Raw genomic sequence first — 22,507 nt, forward strand, 5'->3', positions numbered from 1 at the left:
ATGCAAATAACGGGCGAGCCGTACGCGACTAACGGGGAACTGTTCAACAAAGCTTGGATACAATTTCCATCAGACTTTTGCGTCGACGTTCGCTCACGTTGTCATGGTGTGTTAATAATTACGCTAATTGGAGCGGTCCTCTGTTAATGTAGACATTCAAAAAGTACATTTACAACTATGGGGGAAAGCAGAATTAATCAATAACTGAGTGGCTCGCTTCTTAAACAATCTAAAGCTAGATATTTTAAAGGAAGACTTTTGTCCAAGTCTACCTGGATGCTTAACCGTTCCGGCTACGGATTAACGTTTCTGAAAATCTTGATCACCGCTGAAAGCGCACGTGGAACTTCACTTACGTTAATTACGATTGAACGTGCCCATTCAGGGTTGTGTAATACGCAACGTCAAGCAGCGACCGTGACGTGAACTCGTTGCTCTAAATAACAGTCGATGCTTTATACACTTTGATGGCAACGACATCTAGTGATATTGATGATGATTGTAGAACTTTTTACTCGTTTAATTAATACTACGACCATGATTTACTGCTCTGTTGCCGAGATCACTGAAAAGTGCTCTTGTCCTGCTATAAAATGGACATAAAGGTGGGTCGTGAAGAGATAGATGACGCCACAGAGGAACATTGAGGTTATGAGAGGAAGGAAGGTACAATAATGGACAAAAACGACACAGAGATACTAGAAAAGATAGGAAGAGACTAGAACAACCCACGGGGGGAATAAGAGATGGTAGAAAGGAAATGAGGAAGGAAATGTAGGGGTACCTAACCTATCTGGACATTAGTTACCACGTACTGTCCTACCGCCATTTCACAACTTCACTCTTGCGCACCAGCTTCGATAGATCCGTGATGGATCATCGGATCGTGGGAGAGCTGTTCCGCCTAGCTCACCTTTTAATCTAATTTATAAACGCGCAATTAAGTCCAGGACTTCTTGCCAAAGGAGGTTCGGCCGGAGCCACTTCCAACCGAGAAGTGGCGCGAGTTCGGCTTTTACTTTGCATATTACTTCCGAGCCATTTCGTGCGCCCACTATCTTTCTGAACATCATTGGGATAAACCACCGTTTGCATTCCAACGGGCTCTGGCGACGTCTTTGCCGCCCGTTCCGCATAGTTTCTGCTCACCCTCACAAGCGGCGAGTTACACCACCTTCGACGACACGGTTTTGGCTACGAATTCCGCGGACGCGTCGCGCCCACATCATCCTCACCACCTTCCAAGGTGTTAATTCAGCCGCTGGGAACCGGAAGTTCCCAGTCCACGTCCGCCGAGGATCCAATCCTTGTCGCAGACCTCGCAGAGTCTTAGCTTCTCAATGTTTTATCATTAACACACGATGAAATTAGTCGACCACGGTTTTCCTGGGGTATTGCCCTCGAAGAACTAAGGTAGAAGCCAACTATTTATAAATGTGCCATTTACGGCCCAGCCATATATGCTTTGGTATAAGATCGTTAATCTAGCAAGTGACATAAGACAGGAACGAGGCTCGCTTCGAGTGCACCAAGTATATTGCTCCTCTGATGTACGCGTTCTAGGTGAACACCTTCATTAAACTGATTAAATCGGGGCCAGGGCAGTTGTGTCTAAGTCTCCTGCATAATTCAGGCCTGCAGAGCAATCGATGTTCCGAGACCATGCTGCCAGACGAAGCACGTGTACATCTTCCTCCGTATTTGGCTTCTATGTTCTACTCAACATTATTCGCACCTTTGTAGTAGATGTTAATCCAGCATATGTATCTGGTGTTTCCAGTGGCGCACCCAAAGAGCGGCCAAGGGCCACCCCCCACAAAAATGGGCTTTGTAAAAAGAAAGCTGGATCTTTTTCTTTAGATAAATTTTTATAATCGCATAATGAATTTTATGGAATTTACGTTGAAAATATTTTTATCCGTTCAACTCGGCTCTCCTCAAGATTAAATCCTGAGCGCCACTGAGCATTTCTGGGTAACAGCTTGGGCAGGAATTGAGGACCTTGCAGCAAGAGGGATGCAACTCTATTTTTGACAGTTTATATAATATTAATATTAATATTTCTATTTTAGTAATATTAATATTTTCATTATAGAATATTTTTTCACCAAAAATAGAAATAAAACTTATCGATTGTTAAAATATGATTGTGAGATATATTCTTGATGTGAAAATATATTCTTTCATTTAGTGTTCTCTTTTTAATGTTAACTCAAAGCAATAATTTTGCAGGCACCTTTTTCTAGTTTACTCCAAGTTGATAAAGATGGAGCTGCGCCCCTCTCGCAAGGTCCTCAATTCTGATTCGAGCAGGGCCAGCCCGGTGAGAAATCGCGAGTTGTTTTCCCGTCAAATGGCACGTGAGATCGAAAAGAAAGACTCCATTCCTCCGCAGAAATGCATAGTGCATTGGAGCAATGATAGAATAGCCGAGCAGAAATAAATTCCTATGGAAGGGAGCCGCGAAAGTGAATGTCAAACAACAGCAGAGAAATATCGACGTATCCACGCGGGAACAATTTCTCCAGGCGAAAATCTCATGCGTCGTTAGCATCCGCGAATGTCTCGGCCAGGAGTTCCCACTCCAGCCGTTGCATCAAAGAAAGCGCCACCTCCTGGCGCCTACCGGAAGCTCGAGCCCCGTGAGCTCGTCACACAGCGCCTGGATCTATTCCGAGTTTTCCGCGACGTCTTGTTGATCCTCGCGTCGCGGCGAGGCCCCCTTGTCACTCTCCTCGAACAACGACAGACGCAACCGCCGCTTCCTATCATTATTCGCACATAGTTAATGAACTTAACGAAGTAACCTCGTTACGCGCTATCCTAGAAGCCCGAGGAAGCGAGGGAAGGAAGTAAGGCCGCACCGGCGTGGCGCAGACAGCCAGCTCGCTAACGCTTGCATGAATTAATCATTAGGACGTTGTAAACAGAGCAGCCGGTTCAAACGCAGCTAGTTAGCGATGTGTTTACGCTGCTCGAACGTCTATGCGCCCTGGCCAGGCCACCCTCCATTAAGAAAATCCCGCCGCTGCGCGTGCTAATGGCCCGTCAATAATTCGCGACGCTCCGACGGTCCCCGCGCCCAGCAGAGGGGCCATAACCAGCTTGAGGATTTTCCTGCCGCCGATGATTCGGTTAATTTGTTGTGATTCGCCAACACGGGGGTAAAAATAGGGAGGAGGTAGTGGCGAGGAAAAGGACGAGCAAATAAAACCGGAGGTCTCTAGTGGGGAAGTTGTGCCACTGGCGGAGAGGAGCAATAGCGATGGCGAGGAGTGCAAGTAGAGTGAGTTGAAGGGGTAGCCCCGCGCGGGAGAGGCTCCGGCCTTCGAGATCTCCGAGGTTCTAGACTGTGGAACTCAAGCTTTTTGAACTATGAGGAGAATTGGGAAAAACGGATGTGCATGGATCCCAGCAAATAGGATGATGTCGGGTCTGATGAAGTTTCAGCCTGCGAGAAGCTCGCGTTTGCGGAGATTCCAGCGCGAAGGGGACGACTGTGGAACCGAACATTTTTCAGCTACGGTTATCTCGGTTAATTGGATGTGATTGGAGGGAGGAGGATGGAACTGAAGGTGGAAATGGTCGGAGGCCGAAGAACAAATAGAAGGATAACGTCCGCAGCGGTGAAGCTGCGGCTTTTGAGGATGATTTGCGGAATCTGCTTCGACGGGGAAAGAAGTGTGAACGTGATTTAGGAAGTTTGATCCAGTATTTGGGGAATTTAATGGACTCGGTTACTTTGGTACACTTGGCGGTTTTGAGTGAATTTGGTGAACTTGGAGAGTTTGCGTAGTTAGCGAATTTCGCGGATTGAGCGAACTTACTGGGTTTGGTACACTTGACAAATTTTCACCGCGTCTGGTGAGTTTAAGGAATTACCGTTAGCGCGTGTGAACTGATGAACTTTATGTACCTGTGCGTATTTAGTCAACTTTGAGAATTTCGTGCGCACGCAAGATTTAAGTAAATTTTATAATAGTAACGGGTTTGCGCGCGTAGGGAATTTCGTGGCGTTGGTAAGCAAGCCACGGGTTGAATTAGGCAAATTTTCTGAGGTTAGCACATACAACAAATTAATGTAATTTGCGAGGGCTGATTACATTTAGCAAATGCACTGCATTTGATAAACTCAATAATTTTACCTAGTTAGCAGCTTAATGGATGCAGTGAGATTGACCAACTTAACTTGACCAACCCATAAATGCTGTAAATGTGATTAAGATGATGGATTTGATAAAGTTTACTGCCTACAGGAAGCGTAGCACATTTATTAGGTTAGATCAACTTTGTATATCCGGGAAATTGAGTGAGTTTGGTCATGCTGCGAAAATTATCACCATAAATGTACCGGGGCATCATAGAAATTGTGCTAGTACAAGCCGGAGGTGGGCATTGTTCGAATAGATTTTTATTCGAATGATCTCGAATTAGAATTGCAATAAAATGAAGTTATTAGTAAATTTTATAAATAAACTTTTCACGAAAATGAAATGAAAATGAAATGAAAATTTTAATTAATTTTTTTGTGAATAAATTTTTATTCGTATAAAAAAATATTCGTTATTCTGGAACAACTTCATTTTATTCGAAATTTTTTTTCTCTGGTGCAAGATATACCTTGAGAGAAATAGAAGCAACGATGCAACATTACGTAGGTATTCGTCACGAATAGCCCCATTCCCAAACTAATACCGCGCTCAATTATTTCTGCTCCTGAATCTTTGATTCACCCACCCAGAGGGCCAATAACTAATAGGTCCCCTTGTTTATCCTTTAAATACGACATGCAATTAGGAAGCACGTATTTCGCGCCCGCGTCTGGCTATTCCTCGACCCATACTACTTGCGGGAGTTAAATGAAATTCCTGCTGGACAGGCGGTGATTTTTGCAAATAAGGTCGGCGTCGTATCCTTGCCACTTAAAAGCCCCTACCAGCGTAGGAATCGTAATAAAATTTCAGCCGCCCATTCGGTGAATTCTGCCCCTAGTAGCCGTAGAACTACCGAAGCAGACAAACAGAGCGATAAGTACTTCGCAACTGTCCCAAACTTCCTGCACAGCGATAAGTAACCGTAGTTGGACGAATCGAGCACACCATGGTCAAAAATTTCTTCGTTACCGTGAGAAGACTTGATTACTCGTCGAAGACGGTGATCAGCAATTTCCGACCAGCAGAGAGCAGACCGGCGCTTCTTGCAAACCGATGTAGCGAGGGGGGAACATCCAGTAATGGCCTGGAAAGAGTCTGTGTAGAACTTTCATCACCGGAACCATTGTAGAGAGATAGCCCACTCCTATGAAGCAGAAATACCGACTAAAAACTGAATTCGCGCGGCTGCTCCGACGAAAAAGGAGCACCCCGGGACGAGGGAGGAAATACCATCTTCCAGCAATAACATCTCGCAGGGGTTGAGAGATGTTGCCACGAGCGTTTTTCGATGCAGTCGCAGAAATGCCTCCGATAGAAGCCAGTCCATCGAATCGAATCGCATCTGCGTTTGATAACGTTTAACAGCATTTAATATTTTGTACCTCCTAGTTGCAAAAGTGAAGCCAAGCTATCGCATCCAGCAGAGTAATTACCACAGAAATTGATATTCCAGCTTCTAGAAGTTCGTTGATGGGCAGAGTAAATTTATCTCTACGTCCAAAGGAAAATGGTAAATAATAATAATAATAAATTAGGAGAAATAATTTTTTTCTATATTCGCTTATTATTTATAACTTTCCCATCGCCTCCAGGGTAAATAATTATGGTCCAAAATTTACAATTTTTACCATTTTCCTTTATTAAACATAAATTTCACATTTTTCCTCGCTCGAGTTCATTTATAGGATCCTTGAACAAGATGGTAACACGTTGGCTTGTGTAACTAACTTTATTCGTGCTGGTTTTTTGCGCATTTCTGTCGTCGCGACACCGGTTTTGTAACATTTTCAGCTTCATTAAGTTGCTCGCAGTTAACGAGCGGGAAATACACTTTTATAAATAATCCGTTTAATTCTCGCGCCGGCTACGTTGCGGCGGAAGAAAAGTTTTATTCTCGCTGCAATTCTGTATTTTACTTTGCCATTAACCGGAGCTCCCATTCAGCCGACTTATGTGGTGTAATCGAAACTTCGTTAACTGTTACGTTAATAGATGGACGCTAGCTGCCTTGTAGCATCTCTCAAAATTCCTCCTGGCCGGCTTTAATTAACGGATTCTGGTTGATTACGCGTTCCGCGAAACGTAAAACGAAGGATATTAAATGACCAAACGGTATTAGTTCGTGAACCGGCGGACGGGGAAGGTATTACCACCCGAGAGAATTGCAACAAAACAGCCGTTGCCGGGCAATTGGAATTAAAGAAAGGCAATAATTTTTGTAGCATGTTTGCAGGGCGCAAAATTAATTAAAACCAGCCGCGGCAAAAAGGCGCGACCAGCGTCGTAACGATAACAGTGTTTAAGACTCTAATTGGGCAAAGGAACTTCGTTAAGCTAATGAGAGGGAACTATGAAGCTTATAAAAACATCCAAGCAAAGTCGCTCGAAAAGAACCTCTCGCAAAAACTAGCCCCCAAAAAATATTCGCGTGTCATCCTCTTAATCAACGTCATCTTACCGCACCCTACCAAGGAACGCTCATGTATACACACTTTTTGCCCCCGGTCTAAAAGTATTCGGTTAATTTTAAGTCGCATCCAGTTTTCCCTCCAGGCGCGATAAAGAAATTTCTCCTACAAGTATTAATAGAGCAATGGTATGTGTAAAATATGTAAAATATGTAAAAATACGCATTTTAACGCTTGAAGTTACTAGTTTTTGAATCAAGGACTCAAAAATTGTTTCAATTCATTAAGATACTGTTTTATCAAAATGAAGCGTAGAAAACGAAGTTTCAGAAATTTTTGTTTAGTTTGAACGTATGCACGGGCCAAAACAAATTTCCGGTAAATCCAACGAAGAGTCTTATAGAGCAAACATTTCTCTTTAATTTCGTTTTTTTTGGTTTTGTTGAAATCTCAGTTTCAATTTATTTCTTCGTAATTAATTGAAAAAGAAATGCTTCGTGTTCGACAAAAACGTCTACCCTTAAACCTTATACGAAGCCAACTCTCGGTGGTCGATGCCCGTACGCAAGTGACAAATCTATTAGAAAACTTGAGGATGTTCGACGTCTGTTCCACGTGTGGTCGCGAACGTGGCCAGCGAAAATTCGCGCTCGTCTGTCAGTCATAAAATGCAATTAGGCGGTGATTTAATTGTAAAAGTTGAACGTGATCGAACTGCGGAGAAGCTTGCCATCGAAATTGCAAAGTTTCCGCGACGCCGTGGCTCACCTGCCGGCCGTCGCACGCACGATAATACGTGGCTTGAGGCGGCCGTGCAATCCTTGGCGTGCGCCCGGCCATCCACAATGAATGTATATTCAAAGACGCCGCGCAAACGTGACGCGAATATATCCGGCACGTTGACGCCCCACCCCTCAGCCTTCGTGGGACGTCCGCGATGGATATACGTTCGGAGACCTCGGATGCACGTGACGCGGATATCCACCGACGACCCTGACACATCCTCGAAGAGTGCGTTTCCGGGAACAGCGCGCTGCGATAGCAGATATGAGCGACGGGGTCTTATGAACTGTTTGGGTCAACATGCAGCAAGTAGTTTTCTCAACGGATAGTCAGACATCCCGCAATGTTCCGGGTTTCTTGTAAAATAGGCACTCCATCTTTGTGTTTTATCCTCCAATATTAGTTTCCTGACTGTTCAAACTGTATATAAGAGAATTTATTTGGTCAAATATAATAAAGTACACGAGGAATACTGTGTTATATGATTTAAACGGCGTCCGATTATTGCGGGCCATTTTTTTTATTTTTTCGAGGACTTCTTTTTTGGCGTTTTTGGAATTGACGAAAGTAGGAAGGGTCACTGAGTATCTTTGGGTCGCATAAAACTGACAATTTCGTTTAAGTGGCATATCTAGAGCACCGTTCTATTCGACGCCGGAATTCCGGGGTTGCCTTTTTCTCTAACTGTATAAAGTTGGCAATAGCCCGGCCAGTTTCTGTCCGCCGTTGTCCAGTTCTGACACGGGAAGGAACTATATGAGGGCAACGATGTCTGCATTTCATCGTGCTCGTCTTCACTCTGGTCACGTAGACGCGGCATGAAACAGTGAATACCCTCAAAAAGCGAGAAACCTCCTACGCATCAATAACGCCCCCCGCTGCGTCCTTTTCGTAGCATTTCTTTCATTAAGGGATCTGACCCGCGGATATTCTAACAATATTCCAGGGAATCGTGCCACTCCTTTCAGAAAGTTCCATTATGACGTTATTCTTTGACATTATATAAGCTTGCTTCCAATGGCAAAATCAATGTAGCCAGATCGTGCGAGAGAAAAATGCGGGAATTTTTAGCCAGCTGTCTCGGGTATTCGTGAACACTGGATGCGTCGAAGTCTGGTCGATATTTGTGCCGCGGTCGCGAGGAATAATATGGAAAACCAAATGCTCGAAGTGCAGAGACACGTCAGAGAAACGTGATAGGCTTAGGGTACTTAAAATGAACGAAAAAAATGCCTCGATTGATTTGTCTTAGCGCCAACAGCGATCTCCGGTTCCAGTATACGGCGAGGTTTATGGGCGACATAAAGTTTTCGGGGAAATCGTGATGTTTCGAGATCTATTCGACGTGAAATAACGAATCCAGGTTATATGTCTTTTTGCTCGGGGGCGTTTTTTTTTGGAAGAGGTACAAAATGCACTTCCTCGGAACACGCGGCACTGTTTGCTAATTCTGCATGCTTTTATACGTCTTGTAGGAACACTCAGTGCCCACAGTTTAAAAGAGAAACTTTTTACCAGCAAACCTGGGACCAGCTTTTTGCCCCTTTTCGTGGGCAAAATCCATTCTCAACGCTATTTCTCAACCCCTCGTGGATTTTCGTGCTCATTTTTGCGGGAGGAGCAGTGGATGGAAATTGAAAAATCAATTTCTCGGGGGTAAAGTTTCCGCGAAATTCCGGCAAAGGTCTGCATGCAAGCTCGAATCACGAACATGATCACTGATCTGCGTATCTTCCCCTATTTTTCGAACGAGAAATGCGATATTCACAGTGGGAAAGTGCAGTTCGAAACAAAATACTTTGTTTATATAGTTTCAATCAACAAAACTTTTTTTCTATTTGCCTCGATCGAATAACGTGTTCCCGATTCGCTCCGGAGCAGGAGTTTTTAAAAACACCCGGTACGTGAATTCCGGCGACCAATATCTGCCTGTTTCCCGGCGTTATTGATTCTTCGGAGTATCGCTTTGCTATATATTTGCATCGAACAATCTGTTTTGAACTACAAACTGGGAGTCCCGTAAATCATATTTAATGATCCTCTGGTCTACTAACTCAGCGGTATTGTGGGTCTTAATAAAGTCTCCGTTCGGGAGCCCTAGAGCAGATCCGAATATTCGGAAAAAATGGTAATTAGTCGGCCAACACCATCTAGCGGGATAAAGAATTAAGCGCCTAGATGGCATAGTAATACGACGACAAATGAATAATGGATCCGGCAGATGGCGCTAGTGTATCGCTCTTTCGGGAGTTTCGAAACGGTTCGGTATAATTAATACCTAGCAACTTCCCCTAATAAGTCTGTTATAAGTCCACAGAAACGTATCTAGTTGTACATAGCCGTAGCAACGAGACTTTCATGTTTCAATCGCAAACAACTTCCATGGAAATTCGGCATTAATTCCGCCCCACGACTATAAATTCTGTCCTCAGATCCTCGAGATTATTCTCACCGGTTTCCGCAGGCTGGCTCAAACATTGCTATTTCTGCGCGGCTGCGTACCGAATGGCAACCGTTTCCTATAACAATGCACTAAACCGTAATCTCTCGCAATAAACGCGTACTCATCTTCGTTTCCCACTCAGAGTCATTTGTGCGTAATGGGAACGATACACCTGCACGCTTATGGGCGATGCTCTTGGAATTAGAAGTTCTTTAAGGGTCAGCTTACACCTACAAGTAGAAAAATCAGGGTGAGCTTTAACAATTTTTTTTTTAATGAAAATATTTTTTAATTTAAAAATCTTTATATGCGTTTTAAAATACGCACTTTGATGTAACAATTGTGTAAATTTCATTCGAAAAGTAAGAAAATTGAATGCGTAATATCAATTTCCGTGAGGCAGGTTTGTCAGAACAGCTTTCGCGGTGACTAAAATATCTCTGACAGCTTTTATCCGGCCCAGAAAAAAAATTCTCTCAAGATACATAAAAGCATCTAGTTTTTGTCGTAGCCGATTTTGAAAATATCAATTTTTAAAAAAATCCTTTTTTAATTGATAAAAAATGAACTATAACGTTTAAAAAAAATCCTACCAGGAACACTAAATAATTCCATCACAAACCTCTGTTCCGAATTTCAACTGATTCGGTACCACTAGTTCCCGAGAAATATTGGTTACCGATTTTTCAAGTACCATTTTGAGAAAAACGCCATTACATATATCCGAATTAAATTTCCACGAATGTTACATTAAAGTATATATTCCAAGATACATACAAAGATTTTTCAGTTAAAATATATTTTCAATGGGAAAAAAATGGTCAAACTTTGCAAAAATGCCCCTTAACGCCGCAAAAACTACCTGTCCTATTTTTATCGAGGTCTCGAACCAATGCTCCTGTCAGTCGCCATGCAAAAACATTACATGCGTAAAACTCTCTTAACTGCACGATTGAATCATCACTATTTTGCCGAGGATTGCCCAACTGGTCTGAAACGTTCAAGTGGCCCTTCACTCCGGTGAAATCACCAGTTCCTTGACATTTCCTAAGCGGGGCCCAAGTCTTCGAGACACAGAATTTTTGTCAAGTGAGACGTTCGGCGCTATTATTCTGAAAGCTTGCGAGGGAATCCATTCTGCTCGCCTACTTCACGGAACAATGGCGGCGGGCTTTAAAACTGCCTTTAGCGGAGCTTGCTAGTGCACGTTTTAGCCTGTTAAATGCGCGGGAATTGTCACGGAGTGCTCGTAATTCTTGAAAGACCCGGGTTTGTTTGCACGTGCGAGCCAGCACGCACGGCTTAAGGCTTTTTCTCGCCGCGGGGATTATTTTCCGGCCGCGCCGCGGCGAAACAAATCGCCCTGATAACGACAAACTTTCTCAACCGGTTCGTGTAATCCACGGGGCGAGATATTGTGCTTAGCTGACGCCGTGGGAAACAGAATTCTTCCGTTGGAATTCGCTGAGTGCCTCCTTCCCCAGGCGGGCTGGCTGCGCACAGAGCAGGGAGGAACATTTCATCAATTCTGATTGCCACGAAAGCAGAAGCAAAAAATCAGGTCCGTTCTGTTCTCCTTCGATTTCCCGCTATCAATTTAAAAAGATTAAAGTAGAAATCATAGCTAACAGAACCGCGATTCGATTCTTTTAAACCCGTCACTATCCGCACGGCTGGTGGGACGTTGCGGGCGAGGCGAGAGTCAATGTTGACTTTCGTGACCAATTAAACCGGTCCAAAATAATTGGCCAGAGATCGATGGGCCACGCTCATGCCCGCCTGCAGCCTCTCACTTTTGCATTACATGCTCCTCGGGAACGGATCGTTTTACAATAGCCATTGAGCTCTAGAACAAAAGGCACCCCTTCTACGATAAGGAAGGCTGGTCGAATTTCCGCTGTCACGGGTCCAACTTCATATGGCAGGCCAACTTTAAATTACTACCCTCCAGCCCTCATCGGCTTTCATAAGATACATAACTTAGAAAGTACTCTTTGCGGCGAGCTTTATGTGTGCTCTCCGCTGACGATCATCTCGCTGAAATTACCGCCTAACGCGGTGGTATGGCTCCACTTACTGCGAGAACCATTCCGTAGGTTTCAGTTTGTTTAGCGGGCTCGCGAGCCAACGGTGCGGGGATTATTCTGAAAGTGTAATTGTACCTGGGTGGATTCGACTGGTTGGAGTGTCTGTCTGGCGGGGAATTTCGAGGGTGAAAATTTTTGGCGAGTTTAAAAATTTGTCGCGTCAAAGGTAGCCTGCAGACCGATCGGACGGTTAAAAGTTCGTTGGCCAGCGTTTGTTCGGTGAAGTAATAATGAAGCGGGGAATAATTCATGGGCGAATCAGTGGTGTTGAGGTATCACGGATGCACGGAGATTTAATAACAACGAGGCATAATTTAATTGATCGAACATCAAGCTTTACTAAGCCAGCGGAGCTGATTCATGCGTTTTTCTCGCGATCTCGTTAAAAACGAGCGATTATTGCGATCGTGCGACGGATTTTCGTCACAGTGACTTCTCATTTTTCTGTAGTTCAAAAACGATGCAGGATTGCGTGAAACATGCCGCCATTTTGTTCACCTGGGATAACAATCGCCATTACATGGACTTAAGAGGTTAGGTCAGCTTGGACGAAGCAATAGTTATAGACATTTTTGACAATTTTTTTTAGGAACATAATGAAATAAATGGAACATTCAATGTGGAGCCTGTTATTGTACAACTCTCGACGGAAAAAGTCGTATTTTTTTGGTAAATGACGTTATCCACGGTGTTTAACCTCACGGCTTACCGTTTGACCTGAAACAAAAAACCAAAAAGTTTTATTTTCTACATGCCTAAAACTGAAGAAGTACATATGGATATCCATGAACATTCATGTATGTCGAAATAGTGAACGTACGAAGAAAAAATGCCTTTTTATTTTTTATAAGTGTCATTTGCAAAGTATATGTTCAAGATATCGCAAAATCGGTATGTACTGCTCCAGTTTTAGGCATGTAGAAAATGAAACTTTTTGTTTTTTTTTTGTTCTAGGTCAAACAGTATAACGGTGAGGGGAAAAATACGGCTTTTCTGTCGGGAATTGCACAATAACAGGCTTCATATTGAATTTTCCATTTATTTGATTATCTCCCTAAAAAAAAAAAAAAAATGCCGAAAATGGCTACAACTTTGCTTCGACCATGGTGAGCTAACCCCTTGAAAAAGAGGAAGGCTACCCCTCGGCCATCCCTTTATCGCATTATTTTCCACCGATTAAAATTCGATCATGTGTAATTTGCGAAGCTGCGGGTGGAGATCAACGCCACCCCCGGCGCATTTACCACGAAGGATCGAAGCACACCGGAGAGCAGGGCTCGTTTAAGGTTGATGCGAGAGGTCAAATTAACAGGATATTGAAATTAATCCGTTCTGAATGACCCGAGGCTCATCCATCTTGCCAACGAAACTACCACCCCCTCTCGCATACCCCTCGGCATCCGGGTATGCCCGGTTGCTACACTCCCCTCACGATTTTCCCCAATGGAGGAGAGTTTACGCTCATCTTGGGGCCACGGCTGTCAAACCCTAAAGCCATTAACCCTCGTAAGATATTGAATTATCCTGTTCTACCTGTTAGAGTTGACGAACAAAGTCGTGGCTGCTGGATAACGAAGCAAACACCGACCTTGATACCCCTACACCCGTAGTTATTAATTTTGCAATATTGGCCCGGCTTCTCTTTATTCCTCAATGCTATTGATTCTCACTGGGTCGAGAAGGCTGATATCCGTGGTTCCCCTATCTTTCTGAGGATCCACCACGGTGGTATTAATGGGTCACACAATCCTCAGGCACGGAAAAGTGGAAACCAACTTCAACGATTCCTTGTATTGGCAGTTTTAATTTGCCGAGTTTCATAGGGTAGTTCGTGCAGTCATTTGCACGGTCGATGGCGGCAGTTATGTCAGCACCGTTAATGCTGGAACGTTTTTTCTTCGGCATTAGGGGGACGCGTGGCCAAGCATTGGTATAAAACTTGGACACGTAAAACGCGATACTTGAAAGTGCCGTCGGAACGGTCCAACTTCGATCGATAAAGTGCAGAGTCGAACGTGGACGATTGCGTAAACATAATTAAGGCTGGGGCATAATTTGATCGACGAACAAACTTGTACAACTTCTCCAAGTACTATCGATAAAGATGTTACTAACTATAAAAACAGATAGTGCAATGGAGAGTTAAATGCTCTCGCATAAAAGTTGCGTAGAAGATCGGTAAGAAAATGATTTAAGCTTCGCACAAAGGATGAGGAAATTTGTAAAGTGATATCAGGAAAATCGATATCTGATGCGATTATGTAATCGCCATCGTTGGCACCGTGAATTATCGACGGATCATGCCTGAAATTCGTCGTGAAAAGAGCCCGATAATTTGGATTGATCGCGCGTTCGTTAACAGCGCGCAATCGATCCGAATTAATGCAAATGGGAGGCAGTAGTTTGATCGCGTTACAGGCCAGGCCGCGCGCAGTAGTAGCGGAACGTTATAAATCAGACCTAACAGCTTCGGATCTAAGCGTCTGACATAAGGACACTTAATTGCCAGTATCCTGACGTGTCCCGAGATTCCTACTAAGGCTGCAATATTCATTGCTGTCTTCCGTCAAAGATACGTCTACTTTGAAGCGATGATTTGTGTAACAAAGTAGAAACGTGCTTTATCTCGACAGGACATGCAGTTCGCCTTCAATGGAGATATAATAATTCACGTAATGAATTGCAACCGAAACGGTTGTGCAATAAAGCTTTGCAGCGTACAATGGCACAGATAGTTACAATAACGATTTTCGTTTTCCCAAAGAATACTTCAATAAAGCAATTAAGGGCACACCCCCATTAAAATTTTCCACAAAATCGATTTTTTTATTTTATTTATTCCATAGCCACCAAAAGTCAGCAGTTTTAGATAAAATTTAAAAAATATATATATTATCTATCGTTTTTTGACCCTTCGTCTTTAAAAAAAATTCTAAAAATGATCCATTTCTGGATTGATTTGATGAGTGGGTACCCTTAATAAAATAACGATCGAGTGTCAAAATGTCATAAACGAGTAAAATCGACATCGAAAGTTTTTTTAAAAAATATTTCTATCCTTTGCAGTGCAAAAAGATAATAACGTATGTAAAAGTTTAGTATTATCACATTGTCTATCGCCACAAATTTATTGTGCTACTTTAATTTAGTGCTGCATATGGCGCCAAAAATAAGAACTGAGATTTAAGGGAATCGATTTTCGATATTCCGTCGCATCAGGTTTTCTTTTTTCATTTTTGGATTTCTTATCAACCTTTGATACGCGCGCAGGAAGGCAAAGGACATGCAGCTTATCATAACGCTCGCTTCTATTATAGTCTACCCGTGGTTTACACGCGCACGTATTAGATAACGCTTTAAATTCTATATAACGGGTGTCCTAAAAACCAGCCACTCAATAAAATATCAGTACACGCATCTAAATGCGATCAAAGCGGTCTTCCCTATCGTTATATTCCTTATCGATCCCTAGCCAACGTACAACAGCGTCCATTTTCACCCCCAGTGAAATCTGTATACCGAGTGTCCCGCAAAACGAGACCATAACTTGGAGCGGTCAAAGTTCCAAAGCCATAGCGGCGTTCTACCTCTTGTTCGTTTGTCTTCTGGGGAGCTGCTGGAGCCCCTAAACGTCTTGCCGTTAACTTTTCGACCCGTTCGAAAGTTCCAAGCGTCATTCGGATCCGTTGACAACCGCCTCGACGCACCAGCGAACTGTGTCAACGTTATCCATTGTTGTATCGCAGTTGGTTGACTTTCAGATAGCCCCGCCAGCTCCGGCTAAGTCGATAACGAGAATTGTTGGGCCACGGGAGCGATTGTAACACTGGAATGAGGTTAAACAAACACTCCCACCAACTTTCTACCTTCTTTCCATGCGGTGAATCCGTTTCTCGTGTAGCGCCACGAACTTCGAAGACCAGTGGACGTCTAACTGGGACGCCCCGATGTGACAGCTATTTTTTTAACGAAAAGCAAGTTATCCCCAAAGTCCGATGTAGCAGGAATGGAGCCGGGACATCGAAGGACGGCCCGAAGCCAGCAGGATTCCGGCGTGTTTGTCCACCCGGCTCGCTACATCTGATCTATGCGCATAGAAATTGCGGCGTAAGCTGTGCGGCGCGGTGGAGTAAGTCGGCAGACGCAGATTTAGATTAGACACGGATTAGCCGGGGAAAACTGCTATGTAGGGGCCCTCCGGTTCCGGCGTGGCTGTCTGCTATCTGGCTGCGGATACATCGAATCTGCGTCACGGAAATTACTCAGACGTCCGTCTACTCCCCTCTACGGTGATCCAGAGATTGGATTGCAGAAGGCATGTCTCACATCCATGGATAGAATAAGACAAGCGGCCGCTGGGATCTTCGCGCGAGATAAAGGGCAGAAACGGCTCTACTTGGAGACAATGAAGGGTAATCAATGCAAATGTCGGATATAAACAAAGAGAATTGCGTGACGTGAAATTTTCTACTGGGTAGGAGACTTTCGAAAGGGGATCTGAAGTGAGTCAGCCTATAAGTTTAGCCTGTGACAACGCATTTCGTAAAGTTTCCGCGCCATAAAAGAAACGCCCCAATTTTTAAGAGAAGGTCAAGTACTTTTTTGCGAATTAATTATAAGGAGGTGAATACAAATTGTAACTTTTACTTTTGGGTAATGTTTATTAATACTATAAGTTGTAAACAACTTTTTTTTAATAATATATAGATGTATATAACGACGCTACAGTCATCTGGTGTGTGGGCATTTTTTCCGCGGTTTTGCAGTGATTGTGAAAAATCCGAGGTTCGGATCGACTTGAAATTTTTACAGCGTATTCAAAATATACCCCTTTTTGGAGTGTACCTCAGCATAAAGCGTAAAAGCTCCGATTTTCAAGATAACAAAAAAATAGCCATCTGTGCACCCCGAAAATGGTACAAATTGCCTTTTCCTAGTCGCTATTTGAATAATTTTAGTTTAATTGTTTTTTCCGAGGTTCAGACCGAAATTGTAGGTTCTGGGAGAAACGTATTCCCAGGAAACCGTTGTATCTTTATTCTTAAGCTGAATATCAAAGCAAAACCAAAGACACTTTTTCTAAACCACTGTAAAATCAACCTCGTGTGGAACCATTTGTAGAATAGATATCTAGATAGAACAAATATTTTTCACTCTACCTGATAGTAATAAACATTGTGTAGAAGAAAAAGTCTGTGCTCGCTTTCATCTCCTTGTAATTAATTCTCAAAGAATACTTAATGTTCGAACGATTTGACTGCATAGTCCCCTCAAGGGAACTAATTATTCCTGCTATCTGAAGCGAAAGCGCTTTTGTTATTCGCTCGAGAGGTCGCGAAGCCCTCCACCAGCATGTAGGCGCGGTCAGGTAACTGTTTTCAAGGTGAGGGTCAAGTCTGACAGACCTTATGTCAGATGCTGCGATTCGAAGCAGTTAAGTCTGATTTATGCGTTCCGCCACCACTGCGAGTAGTAGAGCCAGTAACGCGATCAGACCACAGGCGCCCATTTGCATTAATGCGGATCGATCGGCGGACAGTTAATCAATGCGTGATTAACCCGAATTACGGGCTTCTTTCCGAGCTAAATTTGTACTGCTTTCACCACTCGGTAAATCGATAAGCCACCGATAATCGTCCAATCGGCATTAAAAGAAGAATTAGGAGGAAATATATCTATATTCCAATTTTAGACGATGCATAGGAAAATATTTACAAACTTCCACTTCGGTGATTCTACTCGATAAATAAGTGGCTAACCCCCCCTCCGAAGCAATGAATATATCAGTGGAAGCGTGTGTTAGTTAATACTGTAAACAAAGGGCGGGCTCGTTGCAATGCAAATTCGAAACTCTTCTCACGATTACAAAGCTATTAAATGGCGCGCAGTGGACTATGCAAATCACTGTTTAACATTTTTCTTCGCAGATATTATCTGGCTACAACGGAGGAGGAGTCCGCGGTGCAGCACCTGTTCCGCGTATCCGTGCGCGGCACGGACCGCAGACCGAAGTGCTTGACTTGTGGCATCGTCCGCGAAACGGACAGGAACCGGTGTCTGTACAACACTGCCAAGTTTTCCACCGATCATTCGCACTACCTGCTCACTTGTGCCGGCCCCGGAGTGCCTGACATCGCCATTTACGACCGGGTGAGTGGGCGTTGTTGCACGCCGTGTTTAACGAGCCTCGCGATAGGGGAGTATCGACGCTTGTTCCGACTGATGTCCGGGTAATTTGCTCCGACGGCTTAAAAAGTAAGGGTTGGTTTTGCGGGTGGCCTTCTAACCCTGGAAATTGGAGGTGGAAGCTTGGTTTTCCAGAATGGATTCTATTAAGAGGGAATCCTATTTTTTCGGCTAAAAACATAGCAAAAGTTGGGATTTTTTTTTGAGAAACTACCGATTCGATTCGTCTGAAAATTGGTTCATGTTTTTATGCGTCTTTGAAGAAGATGCAGTTTTTTTTATTAATTTTTAATAATAAATTTAATAGCAGATAGTAGTCCAAATTTCAGATAAATCGGATCGCTAGTTTCTTAAAAAAAATTGCCAATTTTTGTTACGTGTTGAGCCCCCAAAAATAGGATTCCTTTCTTGAAGGGAGAGGCGTATATATACGAAGATTGATCGACACGCTTGAACTTCTGGAAAACACGCACGTAAAAAATCCCACTCGATCGACCGCGAAGCCGCTACATAAGCAAGCCCCCCGATAAATCGTTGATCTCTTCTACTGGCACCACAGTGATTTGTCAGCAACCCGGGAGTGGCGCCACACTCGCGCGACCGCGCGCTCGAAATCTATGTTTTATGCCGGCGCTTATTGTTAGAAACGTCCGCGGTTGGTGGAAGAGTAACAAATCGACGAGACAGATTTAGACACACGAGCAAATCCGCAAGGAGAGGAACTAGAACGGAGGATCCTCGATATTCGAACTTCTTACCCTGCCCCACGGATTTCCCTCACCCCCTTTCTTAACCCCCACGAGAGTTCCCGTATTCGTCGCGGCTGGTTTCGTTCAGTCAGCCTGCTCCCAGCCACCGCCCGTGGTGTCGTGAAAAAGTGGAAAATTTATTCGATCGTATCGAAATGAAAATCCGAGATTTCACTGAATATCATATTTCACCCCAGATTAGTTTCGCCATTTAATTGAAGGATTCATTTCATTCACAAATATTCCGTTAAATTAGAAGTTATCCCCCCGCACAGTTCCTACTTTCCTCGTTGTATTAGTTTAACTTTCCAATCGAATTTTAAATTAACGCCATCGTTTTCCAAAGTTAAACTTTTATATATTTCCCGGGGAAAAATGAGAACAGAATTGCCAATTACTGTGTAAATCATGCCCGTCGCATTTTTTCGCAAACACTACCACGAGTAACCAGACTATCAAAAAGCGGAGATATGTTGTTTACGATCATTTGACAAATTGTAGAGGGCAATGGGGACAATTTGCCACGGTAAAATCACGTTTATCGCGGGACAACTGCACGGCGTGCAACTGTTATCAGCCAGTCGAATTAAATAAATTCCGCCGCCGCTTAACAAACAAACAAACATGATCCGCGCGGCCAGGCCATTTTGTTCGATATTCGTGATAATGTATACGAGTTTTGCGATGTCTGACAGCGATTACTCGTTGATAAAACGCGGCCGTAATCGCAGCTCGTTCGAATTCGAATCGATTGTTTCGATGGTGTTCACATTCAATTCGAATTATTCAACAACCGGGGTTCACTAGAGTTCGTTAGCAATATACGTAGTCTCTTGAAACTTATATGTAAAAACAGAGCCGTCCACAGGGGATAGTAAAAAAAATTAATTCGAACGTAATTTCTAATATAATAATATAATAATTTAATATTATAAGTTTATTTATTTTATTATTTTATTTATTGTTGTTATTATTTTCCTTTTTTTTCGTGATTTTGTTCTATGAAAAGATGTTATGCTCTTTTACCGTTGATAAATTCTTTAAGGCCCCAAAATATTTCTTGCACCCAGGCCCCTTTATAGAAAACATAAATTTGTCCTAGGGAACAAATATCCCTAGAATTAGACAATATTTCTCGAAACACTCGGAGAACTTTATGCACTTCTAGGTTAGAATTCCATTTTCGCATTTACGCAGTAGCATCTCTTCTCAAAGTACTCGTGTAAGATCCTATCAGCTTTCGATACCTTTATCTCCAAAGTATCCCGTTGCAATTTCAGTAAAAAGTGGTACTACACCGCGTTAAAGGAACCCCTCATCCCCCCGCCTCAATTTAATGCTCGATTCAAATTCATCGGGAACCCTCGGAGCAGGCTGCGAAAGAGGCAAGATATAAAACAGCACGGTGGATGGGAAAGCACTAGCACGTCGGCATTTTCGTTAGGGGAGCTTCGCCTGTCCTGGTCGTAATTAGATTATCGCGGAAAGAAAGGGAAATTGAAAGGAACCGAGGCGACACGGAGGCGTTGTCTATCGCGATTGACGAAAACGAAGAGCCCGGGCGGTAGGTGGAGGCGAAGGCAAAGATTCGACTGTTCAGCTTCTTTATCAGCCATTCAGTGCCGGACGATTACAACCGGTAATCGGATTTTCTCGCGGACAAGAACCTCCCCCGTCCAGATCCACGTCGGAAGAACTAATTTCCTTCTCTTAAGGGGGAAACGATGAATGGAAAGCGTTCTGTTCTTGCGTCATCGACGCTCCCTGCGAGCCCAGCCATCGCCGGCCAATAATATCCAAGTAGAAATACTTGATTCGCTGATGCCGAATGTCGGATCTTTAATGGGGTACAAGGAACGATCGATGGAAACGGACTGTTGCAGGAAATTGAACTCCACTTCGCGTTATAGTTCTTCCGCATAGTTGCCAGGGGATTTCAGTTATCTTTACGGGTCTTCCATACTTTAACATCTTCGTCCATGTAGCTCTTGCGTCTTAGTGTTCTGGCGGAACCAACCAGCATGGCTATGATTTGCGCAAAGATGACTTAATACGCACGAATCTTCGCAATACTTCTACAAAATTCCACGTGTGCTGTAAGTCTACCTCGACAGAGGGAAAGAACAATAATGGTCCCATCAGGATCCTTAGACCAGGACTTCCCTCCTCGAGTCGACACTTAATCGAGCAGGAAACCCAGCCAAGAGGATAGACCAGAGCTGGATCCAGCGGTTGATCTCCCGGGGATTAACGCTCGCGATGACGATTTATAAATTTTGCCAGCCTCTGGGAAGAAGCCGCAGAGACTCACTAAATCTGTCGACCGCGTGGAAGATTAAACGCGCAGAATAATACATTAAACTCGACTAGGTATCTCTCTCTCTCTCTCTGTCTCTTGTCGAGTGGAAAACGTGGCGCTGGGTGTTCGACATTGATGCATGGTGGCTTAAAACTTGGACCATCTGTTTCTAAGATCGCGCGCCCAAAGTGTGAAACCTTCGATTGCGAATCAGGAGTGGGTGGGTGGTGGTTTCATTCTTCACCCAGTCACGACAAATTGAGGGGAAGAAAGAGGGTATCAATGACGTAACAAGGTTCCATCGAAGAGGGATGCGACTAGGTGTGAGGCGGGGTGGGATATTTGACCTGTATATCGTCTCCAGAGCAACTAACACTTTAGTAACATAACGCGGATATAACCCAGACCTAACCTAAATCCAACTCAAAATTGGCTAAGACCACTACCATGCGCATAGCAAATGAAATCAGATTTCCCAAGCCTAACATAGGCACTTCAACTGAATCACAGATTCCTTCCCCCTTTATAGAAGTCCACGAAACTACTGACGTGGGAAAACAACGAGGTCGTCTCGGAGATAATTTCGGAAAGAGCGCAGCCAGTGGTGCACCGTTACAACGTACCAGTCCCTGGTCCGTTCAATGCACGAGTTAAACTACTGATTCCGCCGAACGCTGATTTAAGTGGCGCAACGAAGTACCCGATGCTAATTTTCGTGTAAGTACTTTATGAAGAAGAACCAGTCTGGAGTACTTTACGCCCGCAGCCAGTGTAAATGGTTGTTCGGGAGTACGTAATTTATATGATATAATGAATAATCCCTAATTAATTACAAATGCAATGGCTTTATTACCCATCAACGTAACGTTTAGGAATTATTCACAGGTTATAATTAATCTTGTATTAATAGCAAGGGAGTTCAATGAATAATCAAATTGAAATTGTGTTCACATGTACATGTGTTGCAGCTACCAGCTTTTAATCAGCGCAGTATTCATTAACGCAGTAATGGCTCAAAGATCAGCCTTCTCTTTGTCAAAAAAGAAAAATCTATATTACACGCATAATCTGGAATTAACGTGGATGTTATGAAAGTAGCCACGGAATGCGACAGACGCGTTATAATAAGCACGCAAAATTTCTCTGGCGTAGCTGTGGAAAATATAGAGATAATGTAAATTTATTCCCCCGCGGCCGGGGGATCATAATTTAAACGATTTCAATGCAAATGAACGATCGTCTCTTGTCAGATACTGACAAGAAGAAGGGAGAACTCCCTTCGTATCTAATGACTCGCAAAATTTCATATTCCCATCTTCGTCACTGTCATGAATTTATAGAAAGGACCATAATGCGGTCCACTATCTGCCGTGGGCTATAAATATTTACGCCCCCTGG

General features: G+C 43.5%; 1 protein-coding gene across 10 annotated transcripts in view; it reads left to right on the forward strand.

The window, feature by feature from the left end:
* LOC143375769 (venom dipeptidyl peptidase 4) overlaps window positions 1-22,507 on the forward strand; it is a 116,359-nt gene that overhangs the window by 86,464 nt on the left and 7,388 nt on the right. For all 10 annotated transcript variants that reach the window (XM_076825211.1, XM_076825210.1, XM_076825217.1 and 7 more), the window contains 2 exons: window positions 17,803-18,025; window positions 21,639-21,826. In XM_076825211.1, the coding sequence (XP_076681326.1) occupies window positions 17,803-18,025; window positions 21,639-21,826 (411 nt within the window). The remainder of the gene's footprint in view (window positions 1-17,802; window positions 18,026-21,638; window positions 21,827-22,507) is intronic.

The sequence above is a fragment of the Andrena cerasifolii genome, chromosome 13, assembly GCF_050908995.1.
Source record: "Andrena cerasifolii isolate SP2316 chromosome 13, iyAndCera1_principal, whole genome shotgun sequence".
NCBI lineage: Eukaryota > Metazoa > Arthropoda > Insecta > Hymenoptera > Andrenidae > Andrena > Andrena cerasifolii.